We start from the raw sequence: 18,281 nt of genomic DNA, 5'->3' as shown, positions 1-18,281 counted from the left end.
CATACACCCCCAAACACTCTAAACATTTGTAAAGTGGAAGAATTTATAAAGTGAGATTTTAAAATTAAGGTCACCTAATCATTGTGAAATTTTAAAATACCAAGTGTCAGGATTATGCATTCATTATTTTTTTTTTGTCTGTGACTGATTATTACCTAAATGAATGTTGTTAAGTGCACATAAAATTCAGAGGCTGATGTCAGATCCTAGATAAACACATTGTTATAACTTACAGTGGTAAATCATGGATTTTGTGTTTAAATTGCTTCACAGACTGAAGACCATGATCATTTGGAAGCTAATTTCTTGCCTAAATAGCACAGATTTAATAGTTAACCCATATGTATTTAAGTTGAAAGCACTTCTATGCCTAGAAACAACTGATAGTTGGGGAGGGTTTTCCTCTGCTTCTGCTTTCAACGCCACAGCCCTGTGAGGCAAACTGCGAGAGATTTTAATTTTACATAGGATAGTACTTTTTATACATGTATTTCCATAAATCTTTGTAATTCACTTAGAAGTTTGTATAAAACATTTTAGCTTAAAATCTGACAAATTTTCACAAGTGTAAGGCAGTTATCGCTCACGTGGATGTGCCAGGAATATAACTTGTTGACTTGCTATTACTAAGTCTTGGTGTGCTGAAGGAAAATTAAGTTGTAATTAAAGTTGACAAATAATTATGGTTTTTTAACAAAGTCCCTTACGTCCATTTTTCATGTTCTTAATATGTTTCTTCTTAGGTGCATATTATGAATATTATATGCTTTTTTTTGTATACCAAAGGGTCACAGATGGTAGAAAGATCTGTTACCAGAGGAAGTGTAGCATTTTGTGATTATAAAATTAATCTGTCTCTAAATCTGTTTAAAGAGTTTTTGCCATCTAATGAGCAATATAAATTATTAATATTTTCATGTTCTTGGGGACATTCACAGCCATAATTTTACCAACACAGCTGTTTGACCCAGTGACATCATGTTTTGCATATTTTTGCATTTTAATGAGTTAGTCATTTAAAAGGTTACAAAGAAACCATAACTCATAAGTAATTAAATTATTTAACAGAAGAAGTATGAGAAGGTTATTTGATATAGTTTATTGTGGGAAGGAAAATCCATAGCTGTATTCAGTTGCACCTGTATGTTAGGAAATAAATAAGTTGAAATGTTTCTCTTATATTATGAAATGATGCTACTTATACAACATGCAAATGCATATAAGTAGACATCTCAAACATCACATTTTCTTTGTTAAGGAGTGCATTTACCTACTATTACAACAATCACTAACATAGCTTATCATTTAGGGTTAATCATCCTTTACAGTATAGTTAGGTAGGACTTTTTAATATTATGGTTTATCCTTCTTACCTCCTCCTTGTTCTTGAATATAAGGGAGTTTCTTACAGGCTTTCCAAAGATTTGTACTTGATTTTTGCTTGAAATTTCCTACTAAATGGAAATATTTTTAAATGAAAAGGGAGTCTTGAGTGTAGTATATAGGTGTACGCTTACATATACCAAACACAATGCATCATAAATAGTAGCGGCTTATTAAATATTTGTTGAAGAAAATCAGTATTTAATACATTACTAACTCAGTGAATACTTGAAATTTTTTTATGAAGTCCTCATCTTTTCAATTGGAATGTAGGCAAGTAAAGTACATATATTGTTAAGCAATAAAATTATCTCAAACATGATACCTTAATTGGGAAGGAAGAATAAACAGTATATTTTAAGATAGAGTAATTTGTATACACTCGTTCTTAAGCAGGGTTTATCATTAACTTAATCATGTCTTTATGCAGTGTTTGGCTGGGTCAAAGGATAATATTTGAAAGACTGTGTGTTACCAGAAATGCATGATAGCTGATGTTTATCTACATTATAATGTATTTTAGTAGGAAGTTTGGAGAATACTGGTCTAAAATATAACAGCATAAATAATATTCAGAAAATTAAAGCTTATAAATATGAAGATCTAACTCTTCTTTGGGTCATTTAGTAAAGATGTGTCTGTAGGGTTCCTGAGATCTCTTTAGGGACTTGTCTCTGTCATTGCCTGATCTCCAGCTAGAGTTCATTCTTGCTTCCATTCAGTGTGTTAGGGGATGGCTGTCTGCAAAGTATCAGAAAACTCCCATAAAGCTACAGCATTCGATCTTATTCCTGCCCTTGATAATAATGATAATTGTATTTATTTCGTGGTGGTAGTGGATTTCTGGAATGCTTTCTTAGATCAGTTATTGACAAGTATAAGAAATAATTATGAAGTTTTAACATCCTAGTGTCCTAAAGCCTACAGGGAGAAGTTAGAAACAGAGCAGGTGATATCATGGGTTAGAGTAGAGTGAGTTTTTAAAATAGCACTTGGATGACCTGAGATGTCAGAACTGGAGACAAGGGTGTGTGTTTGTCAATATATCCTTCATGTTTTACAGACTCCTAAGGGAACAGGGAAGATACAATTTCACCTTTTCTGTGCCAAAACATTTTAATTATATCTCCTTCCAAGTACAGCGGTTCAGTAACCAAGGAGTTGACATTGATGCATGTGTTGATAAAGCTGCAAACATTCAAAATGAGATTAACAAAGATTTTGAGCAAAGGGTGACAGCTAATTTTGCACAGTGTTCTGCATCTAATTCGGAGCACTGTAATAATAGAATATTTTATAACTGTTTTGTTATTCAAAATGACTTTTATGATGCATTTATGTTTGTGGATATCTTTGTATTGTGCTCAAGGAATTATCTGTCCTGTGGCTTAAAATTATTTGAATTTGTTATGACCTTGAAACAATATTAAAGGGAAGAAGAAAAACTTCTCATTTTGACTTGTTTTTTTTTTGAAAATCATACTTCATCTTTAGAACTCTTGGTTTGCACTAATTAATCCTGAACATAGAAACTAGAAGAAAGATAGTGAGTGTACATATGCATTAATAAAATTGACAAGAAAAATGTTATATTCAGTTAGTAAATTGACAAAATTGTAGTTGCTTTATATTCTTTGGCTTTTTAAAGCACATTTCTTATTTCTTTTATTATTCTCTATTTGAAGGCAATTGACAATCTTCTTGCATTTTTCTTTTATTTCTAAATTTTTCTCTTTTCTCTTATCCTCTTACTTCTCCATCTGCTTTCACTTTTGTTTGCTTGGCCGTCTCTCATCCCAACTTGATAATGAGGAATGCAGTGTGACCCTGACCTCTATCAGCCCATGCGTGACCTTCTGACTCTACTATATAACCTTTGACCTTCTCTTTGACAGCTTGATTAATTACCCTGTGTTATGATTTATGAGTAAGTGCTATGTAAAAATAATAGACAACAGGTGGTCCTCTGAAAACTTTTGTGGCGTGTTTTCTTTCACTGACTTGATGATCTATCTTAAGTAGGAGACTTATCTGGGGTAATCTATGTTGGTTGATATTACAGTTATTTTATATCATGTATACAGCATGATATTCATGAAACTGCCTATTAAAAGATAATCCTCATGAATATTTTATAAAATATTTGTAGGGTGCAAATACCTTAATACATCTTGAGAAGCACAAAAAGGAGTCAAGTGACATTTCAGGCATTTCAGTGCCAGGTCACGTCTTGAGAAAATTGCTGAAATAATGAAGGGGGCATTTTCCAAGCAGAGCTGCAGCTCCAGCAGCTATGCTTACATTAACGCTTCACTAGTGACTTCTGATTGGTTATCATGACCTCATCTCACTGCCGCACCTAAGATGTTGCAGCAGTGACATATGCATACCGTTCTTGTGAAGACTAGAAGAAACGGCAAACTCTTTCTGAAAAGATGAGTGGACAGTTGTTTGTGCATTTTACCTGTGGGCAGTTATAGATAACACTGCCTTGAGGATGAACACCTGTCTTCTTTGAAGCGAAGCAGGTAGAATGTTGAGCTGGAAGAATATGATTGATATATCTATGTAAAATGATCTCCTACAGAGCTTTGCCTGGAGACCGAAATGGATAGTTCCATGGGTCAAAAGATTCTCGTGTGGCCCTTGACCTCTCTGGTCACATGTGGCTTCGAGTATTGGCAAGTTAACACGCAGAGCAGACTACTTTCAAGTGATTTTTTAAATTTTAGTCACTCATAGGGTATTTTAAAAGCTGTAGAATTTGCCCCCATTTTCCCTTCTGTTTATAATTGGTAATTAATACACAAGCTTTTATAAGTCTTTAGTTTTTATAGTTTTATTTGGCATGAAAAGTAGATTTTTGTCAGATATTTTTAGATTTCTGTCAATATCGTCTTGATAAGTAAATTTCTGTGTTGACTTAATTTCTCTAGCACAGTTTCCCGTGTGTTCTTTGTGTTGAATTTTACCTGTCTGTTTCAGCCTATGCCATTATTTGTTAATGGAATGCTAAATTATTATTTAATAGTAAGTGTCTTTTTAGTCTTCACAGTAAGAGATCCTGGGACTCTGTATTTTATGTTACTCGTGTTTAACAAAGTGCTGTGTTTTAGCACTAGACTCTGGCGAGTCTCAGATTAAGATCCTGTAATTTAGAATTTATGAGTGAAGACATGTAAATGAAACCCCAGTAACAGAAGAACTTTCCATGTGTATTTAGCATGTTTATGCAGCTTCCTCCGCATGCTATGGGACTTTCATGTACTTAAGGAACAATTAAGCAAAATTAACAAGTTAACAAAAAAGAATGCTTCAGTGTATCGCTCAGGATTGTAGGTCCTTGTTAAAGATTCCCCTGTTAAGGGCAGCAATAAATAGTTCTTTATAATATGCTTTATGTCTGATTTTATTTGGTAGTTTTGTTAACTTTACATTCAAGAAAGATCACACTAAATCAGTCTTTTTTTTTCCTTAGCTTGCTGTGTGTTATTGAATTATTAGGAATAGAATTATTTTTTAAGTCAGTATATGTTCTAGTTATTAAGGTTTTAAGTTCTATTAAAACAATTAAGTGTAGATATTTTTGTCTCTGCTTTGTCTAACTTTCTTTGCACCTTGGCTACCATTTATCAGTGTTGACATTACCAAAGCCTTTATACAAATACGTAAAAATAAAATCTAATATAAAGGTATTTTTGACATTGTATGTAAAAGAGAAAGGTAAGGAGCAGGTGAAGTTTGGGGTATGTCTGTAGTTAGGATTTAAGTAAATCAATGCAAATACCTATGCGGCCTTTATTCTACTCTTTATAAACTTGTTAAAAATGAACTTTTGAACATTGTATCAGTTTATTATGAAATAATAATTCAAAATGCTAGTATTTTCTTTATCAGAATTGTAATTAAATTTTCAGGTCTTATTTTTGCAGAAAATATCCCTGATTATTTGTGATCATTATTATTTTAAATAAAATGACAATTTAAAATATCTAAAGGATACAATATTCTTTAAATGGTTTGGGCAGTTAAAAACAATAATTTAACTATTTCAAAATTTATTGTTGACATTAAGTGTTTAAATTCTTTAATTGATTTGCATTGTGGTGATTTATAAATGGTATCATTTTCTTCTGTTGATGCCTCAGTGAAAAATGGACGTTGTGCGTTTGGAAAATTGAATAAATGATTCTCAGTTACATAATCAATAACTTAGGCAACTACTACTTCTTTGATGATTATGTATGTACATTTTTAAAACTTATTTAGATGGGACATCTCACATTTCAGGATCCATTTCAAATTAATGAGGCTCAAGGTTTTTTTTCTTCTTTTTTTTAAGTCTGACTTCCAAAAATGAGGTCAAAATGCCCAGAAGGGTCTGATGTTATGGAAATAATATTTGGGTAATAAAGCTACATATCAGTTTTATCATTAGTTTTGCTCAGAGTTGTTCTCATTGCAAATCCTTGTTATATTATTATATTAATTATTATATAAGCATCATCTAATATAATCAATAATTAAAGTGTCACTTTGTTGCCCGGGGTTTGAATATTCCTATCATCATTATACTGAGCTAAACAATTATTTACAGCTTTTATGCAATTTAAGATTCTATTTGGACTATTTAGCTTATGTACAAGTACGAAAAGCTCTGTGTGTGTGTGTGCGTGAGCATGTGCATGCACGCAGTTGTCAGAGAAGGTAGGGAAGAACTATGACAGACGAGCACTTATTCACAGTACAGATCTAGTGGGAAGGCAGTTTTCCTTTTGGCCTGTACTGACTTTTTTTGGCCATGTTCCTTACACCAAAGACAGTGTACTGAATGTCTGCATTTCATCATGCTTAGCAGAGTGTAACAGTGCTCTTTAATTTACTTTGGTGGGAGGAGAAGGTGTAGGTAAAATTTGAGACGGGCGTGAACAGTTGTAAAAGGCACAAGGAAGAGGGCTAAGAACTTCCTTCAAATGTTATTTTAATAATTAGTCAAGTGTGTCCAACTGTCGAAAATCACCAAGTGACAATCTGTCTACCTGACAGAGATCACAATGACTTACAAGACTTTTGAATAGCTATACAGATTAGAATAAAGCAGGCCCAAATAAAATGTCTTTTGTTGGTAAAACTTTGACTCAAAAGCTAACAAACTTAAAAAGGAAAGTGTGCAACATCTGTCTTACTCTGAAGTCAAAGGTTGGAATTTTTACACTACTCTTCCAGTGATTCATAATGAGGCATTTATGCACAAGTTTGATTGCAGAATCTGTTGAGTTTGTGCCATTTTGCTCATTATGTTGGCATTTATTATTAGTTTCCACATGTATAAAAAGATTATATCTTAATTAATAGCCCTACCCCCCAAATCAGGACATCAGTGGTTTTAGTCAACAGTAAAAGGGGAAATGATTCCAATGACATTTACAACTAGTTCATGGGTCAAAACAAAAACAAAAAAATCACAACCACAGTGGAGTAGACCTAAAAGTAAGAACTTAGGGCTATGTCAAGATTGATTTTTTTAAAAATAATGTTTGTTATTTAAAAGAGTTGAAATATGAGCTTTATGTAGAAAATTCCATATTTTTATTTTGAAACACTGTATTTGTTTTTATTATGGGTGCAGACTTTACAAATGTCGTTTTCTGTGGTCTTTATATTTTTTGTCTTAATATATTACATTTCTAGGTATGAACTTAAAAGATTTTTACAAGATTATAATTAGGACATTTATAATTCAGTATTGAATAGAAAATACATAAATTACTTCAATTTTTCCATTCTTCAAACTTGGTAGTAGTTGTTGTGTTTCTAATGTTTAGATTAATTCATCAGTTCAGTCTGAATAGCTGATCTATCAGAAATGTTTGCCTTGTAGAAGTAAGTCAGGAACATACATGTTTAAAATCTAAAGCCATTATACCTAGATTTTAAACTTTGTAACTTACAGTCTTAGGGCACTCATTCTTAAACAAGATAGCCTGTTCGTGTGGCCTGGACCATGAAGCAAGTTTCCAGATTAAACAGGTCTTTCCACACGTCATCCCATTGGTTTATTTTGCTCGGTGATTTTCTCGGTCTTTCTATATTAAAAGAGAGTAAGATCCAAGGTGCACAGGTGATACACTTTTTTCAAAACACACATTTGTGCTTTGAATCTATTCCTGTGTTATAATTTATCTTGATCATATTAGGAATAGATTGTATTTTTTCATTTAAAATTCTTCATTGTTTTCTGTATCAACCATGTCCATGTATTTTTATTCTTACAGATAATCTATGCTTATTTATGCATGTAATAAAGGCAAATAGTTTTGACTTTATTTAAAAATTTAGCCTAATCTTTGCTAAAAGAATATTTTAGCAATTTCAAACTGCATTAAATTACCTTGCCTAGAATGTTAGGAACTTTTTCATTGATTGACATGCATTCTGATTTCAAATTTTACCACTTTTTTTTTCATTTCAGGAAGGGTATGGAGTCATAGTCCTGAACCCAAATGAAAACTATATTGAAGTGGAAAAGCCAAAAGCGCACAAACATTCAACTTCTGATGGCACAGAGGAGCCAGCAGAGAAGCGGGAAAGGAAAGATAAAGTCTCTAAAGAAACAAAGAAGCGCCGTGATTTCTATGAGAAGTACCGTAACCCCCAAAAAGAAAAACAAATGATGCAGCTGTTCATCAGGGTGAGAAAGTGCACTACTTCCCTGCACTGCTTCTTTGCTTTTCTTATTATTTCATCTCATATCAATTATTATATTGTCCTAAAAGCTATTGATTCTTTACTTTTTAGAAAACATTTATTTTCCATGATTATATGTCTATTTGGATGGGATTTTTCTTTCTTTTTAATTAAAGTTATAAAACCTTTCACTCTTATTTGCTTGCAACATTTTATAGAATCTCTAATGTAGATCCTGTTGTCTTTTGTGTCATTAGTATTTCAAGTAACCATTTATAAAATTTTAATATGATACAGCCAAAAGGAAGAAAACTTTTTAATGCATGTTACTACTTCAAGGCCTGATGAATATAGCGCAGTAATTCTAAGACAAGATGCAAGATGTAAGATTGTCTTCATCTGTGGTGGCAAGTTTCACCAGATGTTTATGAACAATTATTCATCCACAGTGTCTAAGTCATTTCAGGGTGAAGTAGTTAATGTGTCAATAAATATAAAAGCTCAAACCATTCAGAGGCAGTGCAATGAGAGGATTTTTATGCGCTTGTCATTTCCAGTGAACCTTTGCACAGAATCATGGGATCCCTACAAGCAGTGCCGCCCTAGGACACAGAGTTCTGTACTGACACACACAAACATTTTTGAACTTTGTCATATTCTTTGAAGACACCAATGTGTGCCGTTTTCAAAATGTGTGTTTTGTTGGCTAGAATTTAACAGTAAAACATTTAATAAAATGCTGCTGGAAGAAGGAAGATGGTAAGGTGATATGTTCTTTAAAGTTGAACAATCAGCATCCTTAAAATTTAATATTTTATGTTTATAGAGAGGGTTGAGAAAAAAATAAGATTCACTGTGTAGCCCAGATTGGCTATGTAGTCCAGATTTCTCTTAAACTTATGTGAAATTCTCATTTTTCCCTGCTGGATTACAGTGTGAGTACCAGACCTGACTCTATCCTGTAATGTAGTAGTGACATTTTGGAATATTCAATTTGGCCCATGTTTACATTTATCCTTAAAGATTACTAGTTAGATATTTCATACCATCTCTGAGGGAAAACACATTGATTACTGGTTTTATTTCTTAATCTTTTTTATGATATGACACTATCTTTCTGGTTTTAGAAAATGAACTTCAATGGCAGTCAGTATATTTTCAAAATCTTGAAAACGGTGGCCTGACCAGGAATACACAGAATATTTAATATCATGAGTCAAATTAGTTAAGCAGACTATAATATTTCACTTTTTGTGAATCATCCCACTGTTTAATAATTACTAAATTTATAGTCTCTTAAGTATTCTGTTTTTCTTGCTATAGATACCTTTGCACAACTACACCAAAGTTTTCATACTGGCTTTTATGTCTATCTGTTCTTAAATATTGCCATATCATCCCATGTCTAACTACCATTTATGATAAAGTACCTCTCGTATCCAGATTCCAAAAATGACTTTGAAGAGACTTTTTAAATACTTGTAGTCTTCATGTGTGTGTGTGAAATGGAAGCAACACCGTGACTTGGCAATGCTGAGATGCTTATTTCTCCATTGTTTGCTGTCATTTGTACAGATTAAGTGTCTCAAACACTCACTTGAAGAGTGGCTTCTCATTTGCCTTCCATTCTGTCTCACCAGCATTGCTTGGGTTTTCTCTCTGTCTTTATATGTATCTGTTTTCTTTACTTTCTTCATGTCTGCATCTCTGAATATACTCTTTTGACTACTAGGATTTGATTTCTTTTGTTCTGTTCTTAACTTTTCACTTAATTCTTTTCCAATTTTTATACTGTAGCTATTTTTCCATCTTTTTTATTTATTTATGAAGGAAGAGAGTAGAATTGGCCTTTTTTATTGTTGCTGTTGCCATTTTCCCCAAATGAGCTTTCCTTATAAAAAACACTCTTCCTCATTTGGACCTTGGGAGCTCAGTCCAGTGCTCCAGTGTGGGTCTCAGTCTCTATCTCCATCCATCGCCATCGTGATATGCAAGATATTCATCAGTATGGCTACAGGATAGGACCATTTCAGGCTTCCTCTCCTCAGCTGCCCAACGATCTAGCTGGGGACATCTCCATGGACACCTGGGTACACCTCTAGAGTCAAGTCTCTTGCCAACCCTAAAATGTCTCTCTTAATTAAGATATATACTTCCATGAGCAAGGAAGTCAGGACCTCGAGTGGTACGCCCACCTACTGAGACGGTTGGGCTGATCTAATGGGAGCTCACCAAAGCAAGCTGGACTGGGACTGATGGAGCATGTGATCAAACCGGACTCTCTGAATGTAGTGGACAAGGAGGGCTGACTGAGAAGCCAAGGACAATGACACTGGGTTTTGATCCTACTGCATTTACTGGGTTTATGGGAGCCTAGTCTTTGTGGGATGCTCACCTTCCTGGACCTGGATGGCGAGGGGAGGACCTTGGACTTCCCACAGGGCGGGGAACCCTGACTGCTCTTTGGACTGGAGAGGGAGTGGGAGGGGAATGGGAGGAGGAGGTGGAAATTTTTAAGTAAAAATTAAAAAAAAACCTAGTATAAGGAGAAAGCAGACACTGAAACAGCAACTTTTACAATCTTGAGTCTAAATTGTTAATATAAAGAACCCTAAAGGTCAAACAATACCAAGTTATGAGCTTTCCAAGCTCTATGTGATGCTACATAACTGCTCAGCATAAAAACAACCTGTAAAATATTTCACTCATGACAATATTTATTAAACATCTAAATTACATGATTTGGGTTTACTGGGTTGAATTAAATATGCCATGGAAACTAAAAAAATAAAAATAAAAACACTCCTCTGAATCATACAGGCTTATATGTGACTTTTTGAGTTAACAACATATTTTCTTAACCCTATTTCTCTTAAATCACCTTGGATTGTGCATAATACCATGTATATGTGGGAACCCTTTAATATGCTTCTGAAAGATAAGGCTTTCTTCAAAATCGGAAAAAGAATGTCTTGTCTAATGTATAGTGCATTCATTCTTAGGTAATATTGATTCACTCAAGAAATTTTTTTCCTGGGGCTGGAGAGATGGCTCAGAGGTTAAGAGCATCGCCTGCTCTTCCAAAGGTCCTGAGTTCAATTCCCAGCAACCACATGGTGGCTCACAACCATTTGTAATGAGGTCTGGTGCCCTCTTCTGGCCTTCAGGCATACACACACAGAAAGAATATTGTATACATAATAAATAAATAAATATTTTTTTAAAAAAATAATTTTTTTTTCCTTTTTATATGTCTCCAGGTATTACCACATCATGGTAATAACAAATAAATAAAGGAGAAATTAACTTTTTATATTCTTCTTACTCATTCATGTTTAGACTTTCTCATCTTTTGAAAGGTTCATATAATATGTTTTGATATATTCCCCATCCCCAGACTCTTCCTACAGCTGCCCACCCTACTTTGTGTATCTTTTAAAAGTAACCCATTAGTACTAATTCATGCTGCATAAATTTTCCCGTAGAATGTGGTTGACTTACCAGGGAGTATACAATACTGTGTCTCCTTTTCTAGCTGCTAATGTTTGCCAGTAGTGCCATAGACAGGGGTGAGATTTCATATCCAAATCCCAGTAATGTGGTGGGATTTGACCTGGGTTGGACTAACAAAAGTTCTGTACAGGACCTATTATCTGTCCGATCATAGATTCTGAAATCAATAATGGTGCCAGTTATGGGTTTCACTCTATCAAGCAGCTCTTAAATCTAGTCAGAAATTGGTTGCCATCTTTTAAGTGAACTGATGCGCAGGCTAGAGTCATACAGCTAGGAACTGATAGAAATGTGTGTTCAAATCATGTAATTAGCATAGACTTTTGTCCCCATACATTTTTACCACATTGTCCTTCCTAGAGAAAACAAATTATGGAGCTGAAATAAGAAAATTAAAAATATTTGGTAGGAACATGTTATGGTATAGTTTCATCTGTTGGTGATAAATATATTTTATTTATTTATTTATTTATTTATTTATTTATTTATTTATTTATTTATTAAGGATTTCTGCCTCCTCCCCTCAACCGCCTCCCATTTCCCTCCCCCTCCCCCATCAAGTCACCCTCCCTCATCTGCTCAAAGAGCAATCAGGGTTCCCTGACCTGTGGGATGCCCAAGGACCGCCCACCTCTATCCAGGTCTCCAAAGGTGAGCATCCAAACTGCCTAGGCTCCCCCAAAGCCAGTACGTGCAGTAGGATCAAAAACCCACTGCGATTGTTCCTGAGTTCTCAGTATTCCTCATTGTCCTCTATGTTCAGCTAGTCCGGATTTATCCCGTGCTTTTTCAGACCCATGCCAGCTGGCCTTGGTGAGTTCCCGATAGAACATCCCCATTGTCTCAGTGTGTGGGTGCACCCCTCGCGGTCCTGAGTTCCTTGCTCCTGCTCCGTCTCCCTCCGCTTCTGACTTGGACCGCGAGATCCCCGTCCCGTGCTCCTCTGTCTCTGTCTCCTTTCATCACCTGATGAAGGTTAATATTCATGAGGATGACTATGTGTTTGTCTTTGGGTTCACCTTCTTACTTAGCTTCTCTAGGAATATGCATTATAAACTCATTGTCTTTTATTTATGGCTAGAAACCAAATATGTTAGATTTATTTATTTATTTTTTTGGTGATCACATATCTTTTTTTTCTTTATTTTTTTATTAAAAATTTCCGCCTCCTCCCCCCTCCCTCCCCTCCCCCTCCTTCTCCAGTCCAAAGAGCAGTCAGGGTTCCCTGCCCTGTGGGAAGTCCAAGGTCCTCCCCCCTCCATCCAGGTCTAGGAAGGTGAACATCAAAACAGGCTAGGCTCCCATAAAGCCAGTACATGCAGTAGGATCAAAACCCAGTGAAATGTCCTTTATTTATGGCTAGAAACCAAATATGAGTGAGTATATCCCATGTTCCTCTTTTTGGGTCTGGCTTATCTCACTCAGGATAGTATTTTCTATTTCCATCCATTTGCATGCAAAATTCAAGAAGTCCTTGTTTTTTACTGCTGAGTAGTACTCTAACATGTATATATTCCATACTTTCTTCATCCATTCTTCCATTGAAGGGCATCTAGGTTGTTTCCAGGTTCTGGCTATTACAAACAATGCTGCTGTGAACATAGTTGAGCATATATTTTGTTGTATGATAGGGCCTCTCTTGGGTATATTCCCAAGAGTGGTATTGCTGGGTCCAGGGGTAAGTTGATCCCAAATTTCCTGAGAAACCGCCACACTGCTTTCCAAAGTGGTTGCACAAGATTGCATTCCCACCAGCAATGGATGAGTGTACCCCTTTCTCCATAACCTCTCCAGCAAAGGCTATCATTGGTGTTTTTTATTTTAGCCATTCTGACAGGTGTAAGATGGTATCTTAAAGTTGTCTTGATTTGCATTTCTCTGATCGCTAAGGAAGTTGAGCATGACCTTAAGAGTCTTTAGGAGAACCCAAAGAAAAACATATAGGCATCCTCCTGAATATTAGCCTTCATCAGGCGATGAAAGGAGACAGAGACAGAGACCCACATTGGAGCACAGGACAGAAATTTCAAGGTCCAAATCAGGAGCAGAAGGAGAGAGAGCACGAGCAAGGAACTTAGGACCACGAGGGGTGCACCCACACACTGAGACAATGGGGATGTTCTATTGGGAACTCACCAAGGCCAGCTGGCCTGGGTCTGAAAAAGCCTGGGATAAAACTGGACTCGCTGAACATAGCTGACAATGAGGACTAGTGAGAACTCATGAACAATGGCAATGGGTTTTTTATCCTACTGCACGTACTGGCTTTGTGGGAGCCTAGGCAGTTTGGATGCTCACCTTACTAGACCTGGATGGAGGTGGGTCGTCCTTGGGCTTCCCACAGGGCAGGGAACCCTGGTTGCTCTTTTGGCAGACAAGGGAGGGGTACTTGATTGGGGGAGGGGGAAGGAAATGGGAGGCGGTGGCGGGGAAGAGACAAAAATCTTTAATAAATAAACAAAGAAAGAAAGAAATAAAAAAAAAGAAAAACAACCCAGTGAAATGGCCCGATCCTATAGCCATACTAATGAATATCTTGCATATCACCATAGAACCTTCATCTGGCGATGGATGGAGCTAGAGACAGAGACCCACACAGGAGCACTGGACTGAGCTCCCAAGGTCCATATGAGGAGCAGGAGGGAGAACATGAGCAACGAAGTCAGGACCGTGAGGGGTGCACCCACCCACTGAGACGGTGGGGCTGATCTATTAGGATATTAGGAGATCACCAAGGCCAGCTGGACTGGGACTGAAAAAGCATGCGATAAAACCGGACTCTCTGAACATGGCAGACAATGAGGGTTGCTGAGAAGCCAAGGACAATCGCACTGGGTTAGATTTATTTTTAAATTTTATGTGTATAGATGTTTTGCCTACATGTGTGTATATGTGCCATGTACGTGTAGTGCCCCAGATAGAAGAGGGCACGGAGCTTCTGGACCTAGAGTTACAAATGGTTGTGAGCTACCATTAGGTGCTGGGAAATGAACCTAAATCCTCTTCATCAACAGCAAGTGTTCTTAACTGTTGAGCAATTTCTTTACTCTGTGTGTGTATGTGTGTGTGCACGCGCGTGTGCATGCACATGTGTGAAGACCCATGTGTGTATATGTGTATGAATGTGAGACCACCCATGCCCTATCCTGAATGTAGAGGTCAGAGGACAGCTTTGGAGAGAAGTTCTCTTCTACCAAATGGGTCTTGGGGATTAAGCTTGTGTCTTCAGGCATGGCAGCAAGCTCCTTTACCACTGAGCCTCCTCACTGGCCTTAATAAAAAGTTCTGACCACCTCTAAAGAACAGAGGAAATATGTTCTTGCCTAATAGGATAGTCAATATTGATTCAGATTTATTGATAAGGAGATTGTTATCAGGATAGTATAAACTCTATGGGGGCCAAAATATATAACATGCATTTGTAGAATAGAGTTTTCTCAATGGATTTGAATATGATGGTGGAGCTTTAAATAAATCCTGCACTATTAAGATAGATGGCTTGGCTTTTCTCTGTGGTTGCATTTTAACTAAAACAAACAAATGAAAACTATCTTACTAGTTTCCTACCCAGTTTAGCAGTCAAGGTAGGATTCTAAAAAGTAAGTAATATTTCATTAATTTATATAATTTGTATAAGATTTATTGTTGATGGATTTATACATTTTTAATTGAATGTATTTCCTTTTTAAACCATATTGTCAGTGCTAAAATTATGGGTGGAAGTGAAAATATTTCATCCTTAGCTACAGTTATTTCTATTTCACACATCTGCTCACATTTACTCTAATGGTGTTTGCTTTACACATTTGCTCCACTGTGTGTACACTTGGTACTTTGTTTCCTTTCCTTCCCCTTCATCTGGATTCTACTCAGATGAAATATTGCCTCTGATACTATAGCAATAAGTCATGCTCACCCAAACCTCTAAAAATAATTACAAGTGGGTAACCTTTTCCCAATTTATCATCTGCTCTTGCACTTTTTGTCTCATACTTCTGTTACTAATATAAGTTTACATTTTATTTCTCTACATAGGTCTCCCTATGATCCTCTAACTCTCTGAGTATACATTGCACCTTTTTCCATTTTCAGTCTTTATTAGTAAGCAGATAAAGTCACTTTTTTCAATACAAAATAAATTACAGGAGATTCAGAAAAACACTAAACTCTGAAGCACTAAACAGTAAGAGAAATACTTGCCCTGCTTACTAGAGGTTGATCCCTGAAGAAAGAGCAAACCAAGAAGACTAGATTGTGGTGTAGATAGAATTAGATAAACATGCCTTCAAGATAGAAGTGAAGTTTGTGTAAAATAATTAAGTTGTTAACCAGGCAGTGGCGGCACATGCCTTTAATCCCAGCACTTGGGAGACAGAGGCAGAATCTCTGTGAGTTCGAGGCCAGCCTGATCTACATAGTGAGATCCAAGACAGCCAGGACAACACAGAGAAACCCTGTCTCAAAAAAAAAAAAAAACCCTACTTTGCTTTAGGCCAGGTGGTGTTGCGTACTCTTTTAATCCCAGTACTTGGGATTCAGAGGCAGGTGGATCTCTGTGAGTTCGAGGCCAGCCTGGTCTACAAGAGCTAGTTCCAGGACAGTCAGAACTGTCACACAGAGAAACCCTGTCTTGAAATCACTCCTTTCAAAAAAAAAAACAAAAACAAAAACAATCTGTTTATAGAACTTACACAATAAAGGTAGAATACAGACAAAGGCAGACTAGATGCTGACCATCTAACATTGTGTTGTGACTATTTGGATATCTCTTTTCTAAGGTCAGATGAAGGAGTGGTCTGTACTCAGGGCAAATAAAGATGGTGTAGACAGCATGCAAAGTTTTTTTTTAAAAAAATGCTAAATTTGGATAGAAAGGAGAAAGTTACATAGCCTTCGAAGAAAAAGTCGAAATGTGAAGAGGCATTTATAGACTAGGACTCTTGGCAGAACCTGGCCCTGCACATTGAAGATACTAAGTTGTGTAGATTGAGCACTTGTTGACATCTATCTAAAATTCTTCTTTTTTAGCACTTAGGATCTTTGCTGTCGTATAGTTTTCTGACTGATTTTTAAAGCCTTTATTTTAATTTCTCTCTCTTGCTCTTTTTCACTTGAATTGTTTGAAATTGTTAAGAAACAGCCAACACTGTAAAAGTTGAAACTCTCTGAATTGACTGTGTTGGCAGTGTAGTGAGGGCTGACAAATGTCTCCTGTCTTCTTTACTCTTGTCACTGTATCCATTTCAATGAAGGATTTTAGCAATAAAGTTAGGTTTGTATAAATTAGAAACAACTATTATTTAATCCTTGGAACCACCTTATTTTTCCCCATAAAGATAGAGTCTTTCTTATTCAAATGCTTGGGAACAGAAGTACTCCAGATTTTGAAGTTTTTCTGATTTTTGAACTTTTTGTACAGACTCACGATCTGAAGTTCCATAAAAGCCAAATATTTTTGAATAGTGACCAGCCTGTATATTCAAGTATTTGCATTTTCTTCTTCTCTGGCTTCTAATAAATAGCCAATCTCTTTTCAAATTTCTGCAGGTATGTAATATATATATATATATATATATACATATATATATACAAACTTAAAATAGCATGTGTGCCTAAAACTGTAGGCTTAGTCCAGCCTGTTTTACTTGCTGACTGTCTGTAAGTAGGTGTGACTACACAGTGGATTGTTGTACCTTTCTGATGCAAGAGGAGCAGGGCATAAGAGATCAAAGGACTAACTCTTTCATGTAGAAACTTCCCTTAGCTATGAACTAATATACTTGCTATAATATATTATGGCTTCTTAAGGGGATTGATTTGGTCTAGGCAATAAACATTGTCAGACATGCTTGGCAGGAAAACCTGCTTAATATGTTTGTAATAAGATGGATATTTTTTTTGTTCTTAAAAACATCTGCCAACTCAATTCAAGAGTGAAGACAGAAAATGTCATCAATTTAGTGGTAATTCTATAAATTTAGTTTCTTTCTGAGCAACACATATCAAGACATACAAAATTCCCAGTTTTAACCACCACTGGTTATAGTAATTCGTGAAACGATGAAACAAAAACATTTTATTTTTATATGATGTGTTAATTAATTCATTATGAATTTTAATATTTTAGCTGATAAAATTTAACAAGCATCTTGCCAACAGATCATTTTTTAAAGCATCTGTTTTTTAATGTGTTGGGTTGAGAACTGAGTCAAATAGCTAAATATGTACATATTCATTAAAAAACATATTCCCCCCCCCCAACTATGGACACACTGTTTTATTTCTTGGACCACCAACGACTGCTGCTGTTCACATTGGATTTAGCATGCTTAGAAATGAGTGCTGTATATTTAGCATTCTTTAACCCCAAGACCTTTAGGAAGATAGCTGGATAAATAAGAGATGTTTTAACTGGTAGCTCTAATAATCAGTATAAAATTATTTATATATGTGTGCATGCATGTACATCTACACACACACACACACAGATGTTCGAGCTGTATAATGTTACTTGTATTTATGTTTTCAGGGATGACCATTTGATCTTAGATAACCAACTTATGTATATATAACAACAGTTAATGAGAAAAGAGGTCATGAGTTTGAAGGCGAGTAAGTGAGGATACATTGGAGGGTTTGGAGTAAAGAAAAGGAAGTAATAAATGATATAATTATGATTTTGAAAGAAATAATTTTAA

General features: G+C 35.7%; 1 protein-coding gene across 6 annotated transcripts in view; it reads left to right on the top strand.

Annotated features, from left to right (window-relative positions):
- Arb2a (ARB2 cotranscriptional regulator A) overlaps positions 1-18,281 on the top strand; it is a 419,074-nt gene that overhangs the window by 178,747 nt on the left and 222,046 nt on the right. For all 6 annotated transcript variants that reach the window (XM_075976426.1, XM_075976424.1, XM_075976423.1 and 3 more), the window contains one exon: positions 7,856-8,074. In XM_075976426.1, coding sequence (XP_075832541.1) covers positions 7,856-8,074 — 219 coding nt within the window. The remainder of the gene's footprint in view (positions 1-7,855; positions 8,075-18,281) is intronic.

The sequence above is a fragment of the Microtus pennsylvanicus genome, chromosome 6 (genome assembly GCF_037038515.1).
Source record: "Microtus pennsylvanicus isolate mMicPen1 chromosome 6, mMicPen1.hap1, whole genome shotgun sequence".
Classification (NCBI taxonomy): Eukaryota; Metazoa; Chordata; class Mammalia; order Rodentia; family Cricetidae; genus Microtus; species Microtus pennsylvanicus.
This window is presented reverse-complemented; position numbering and strand designations above follow the sequence as displayed.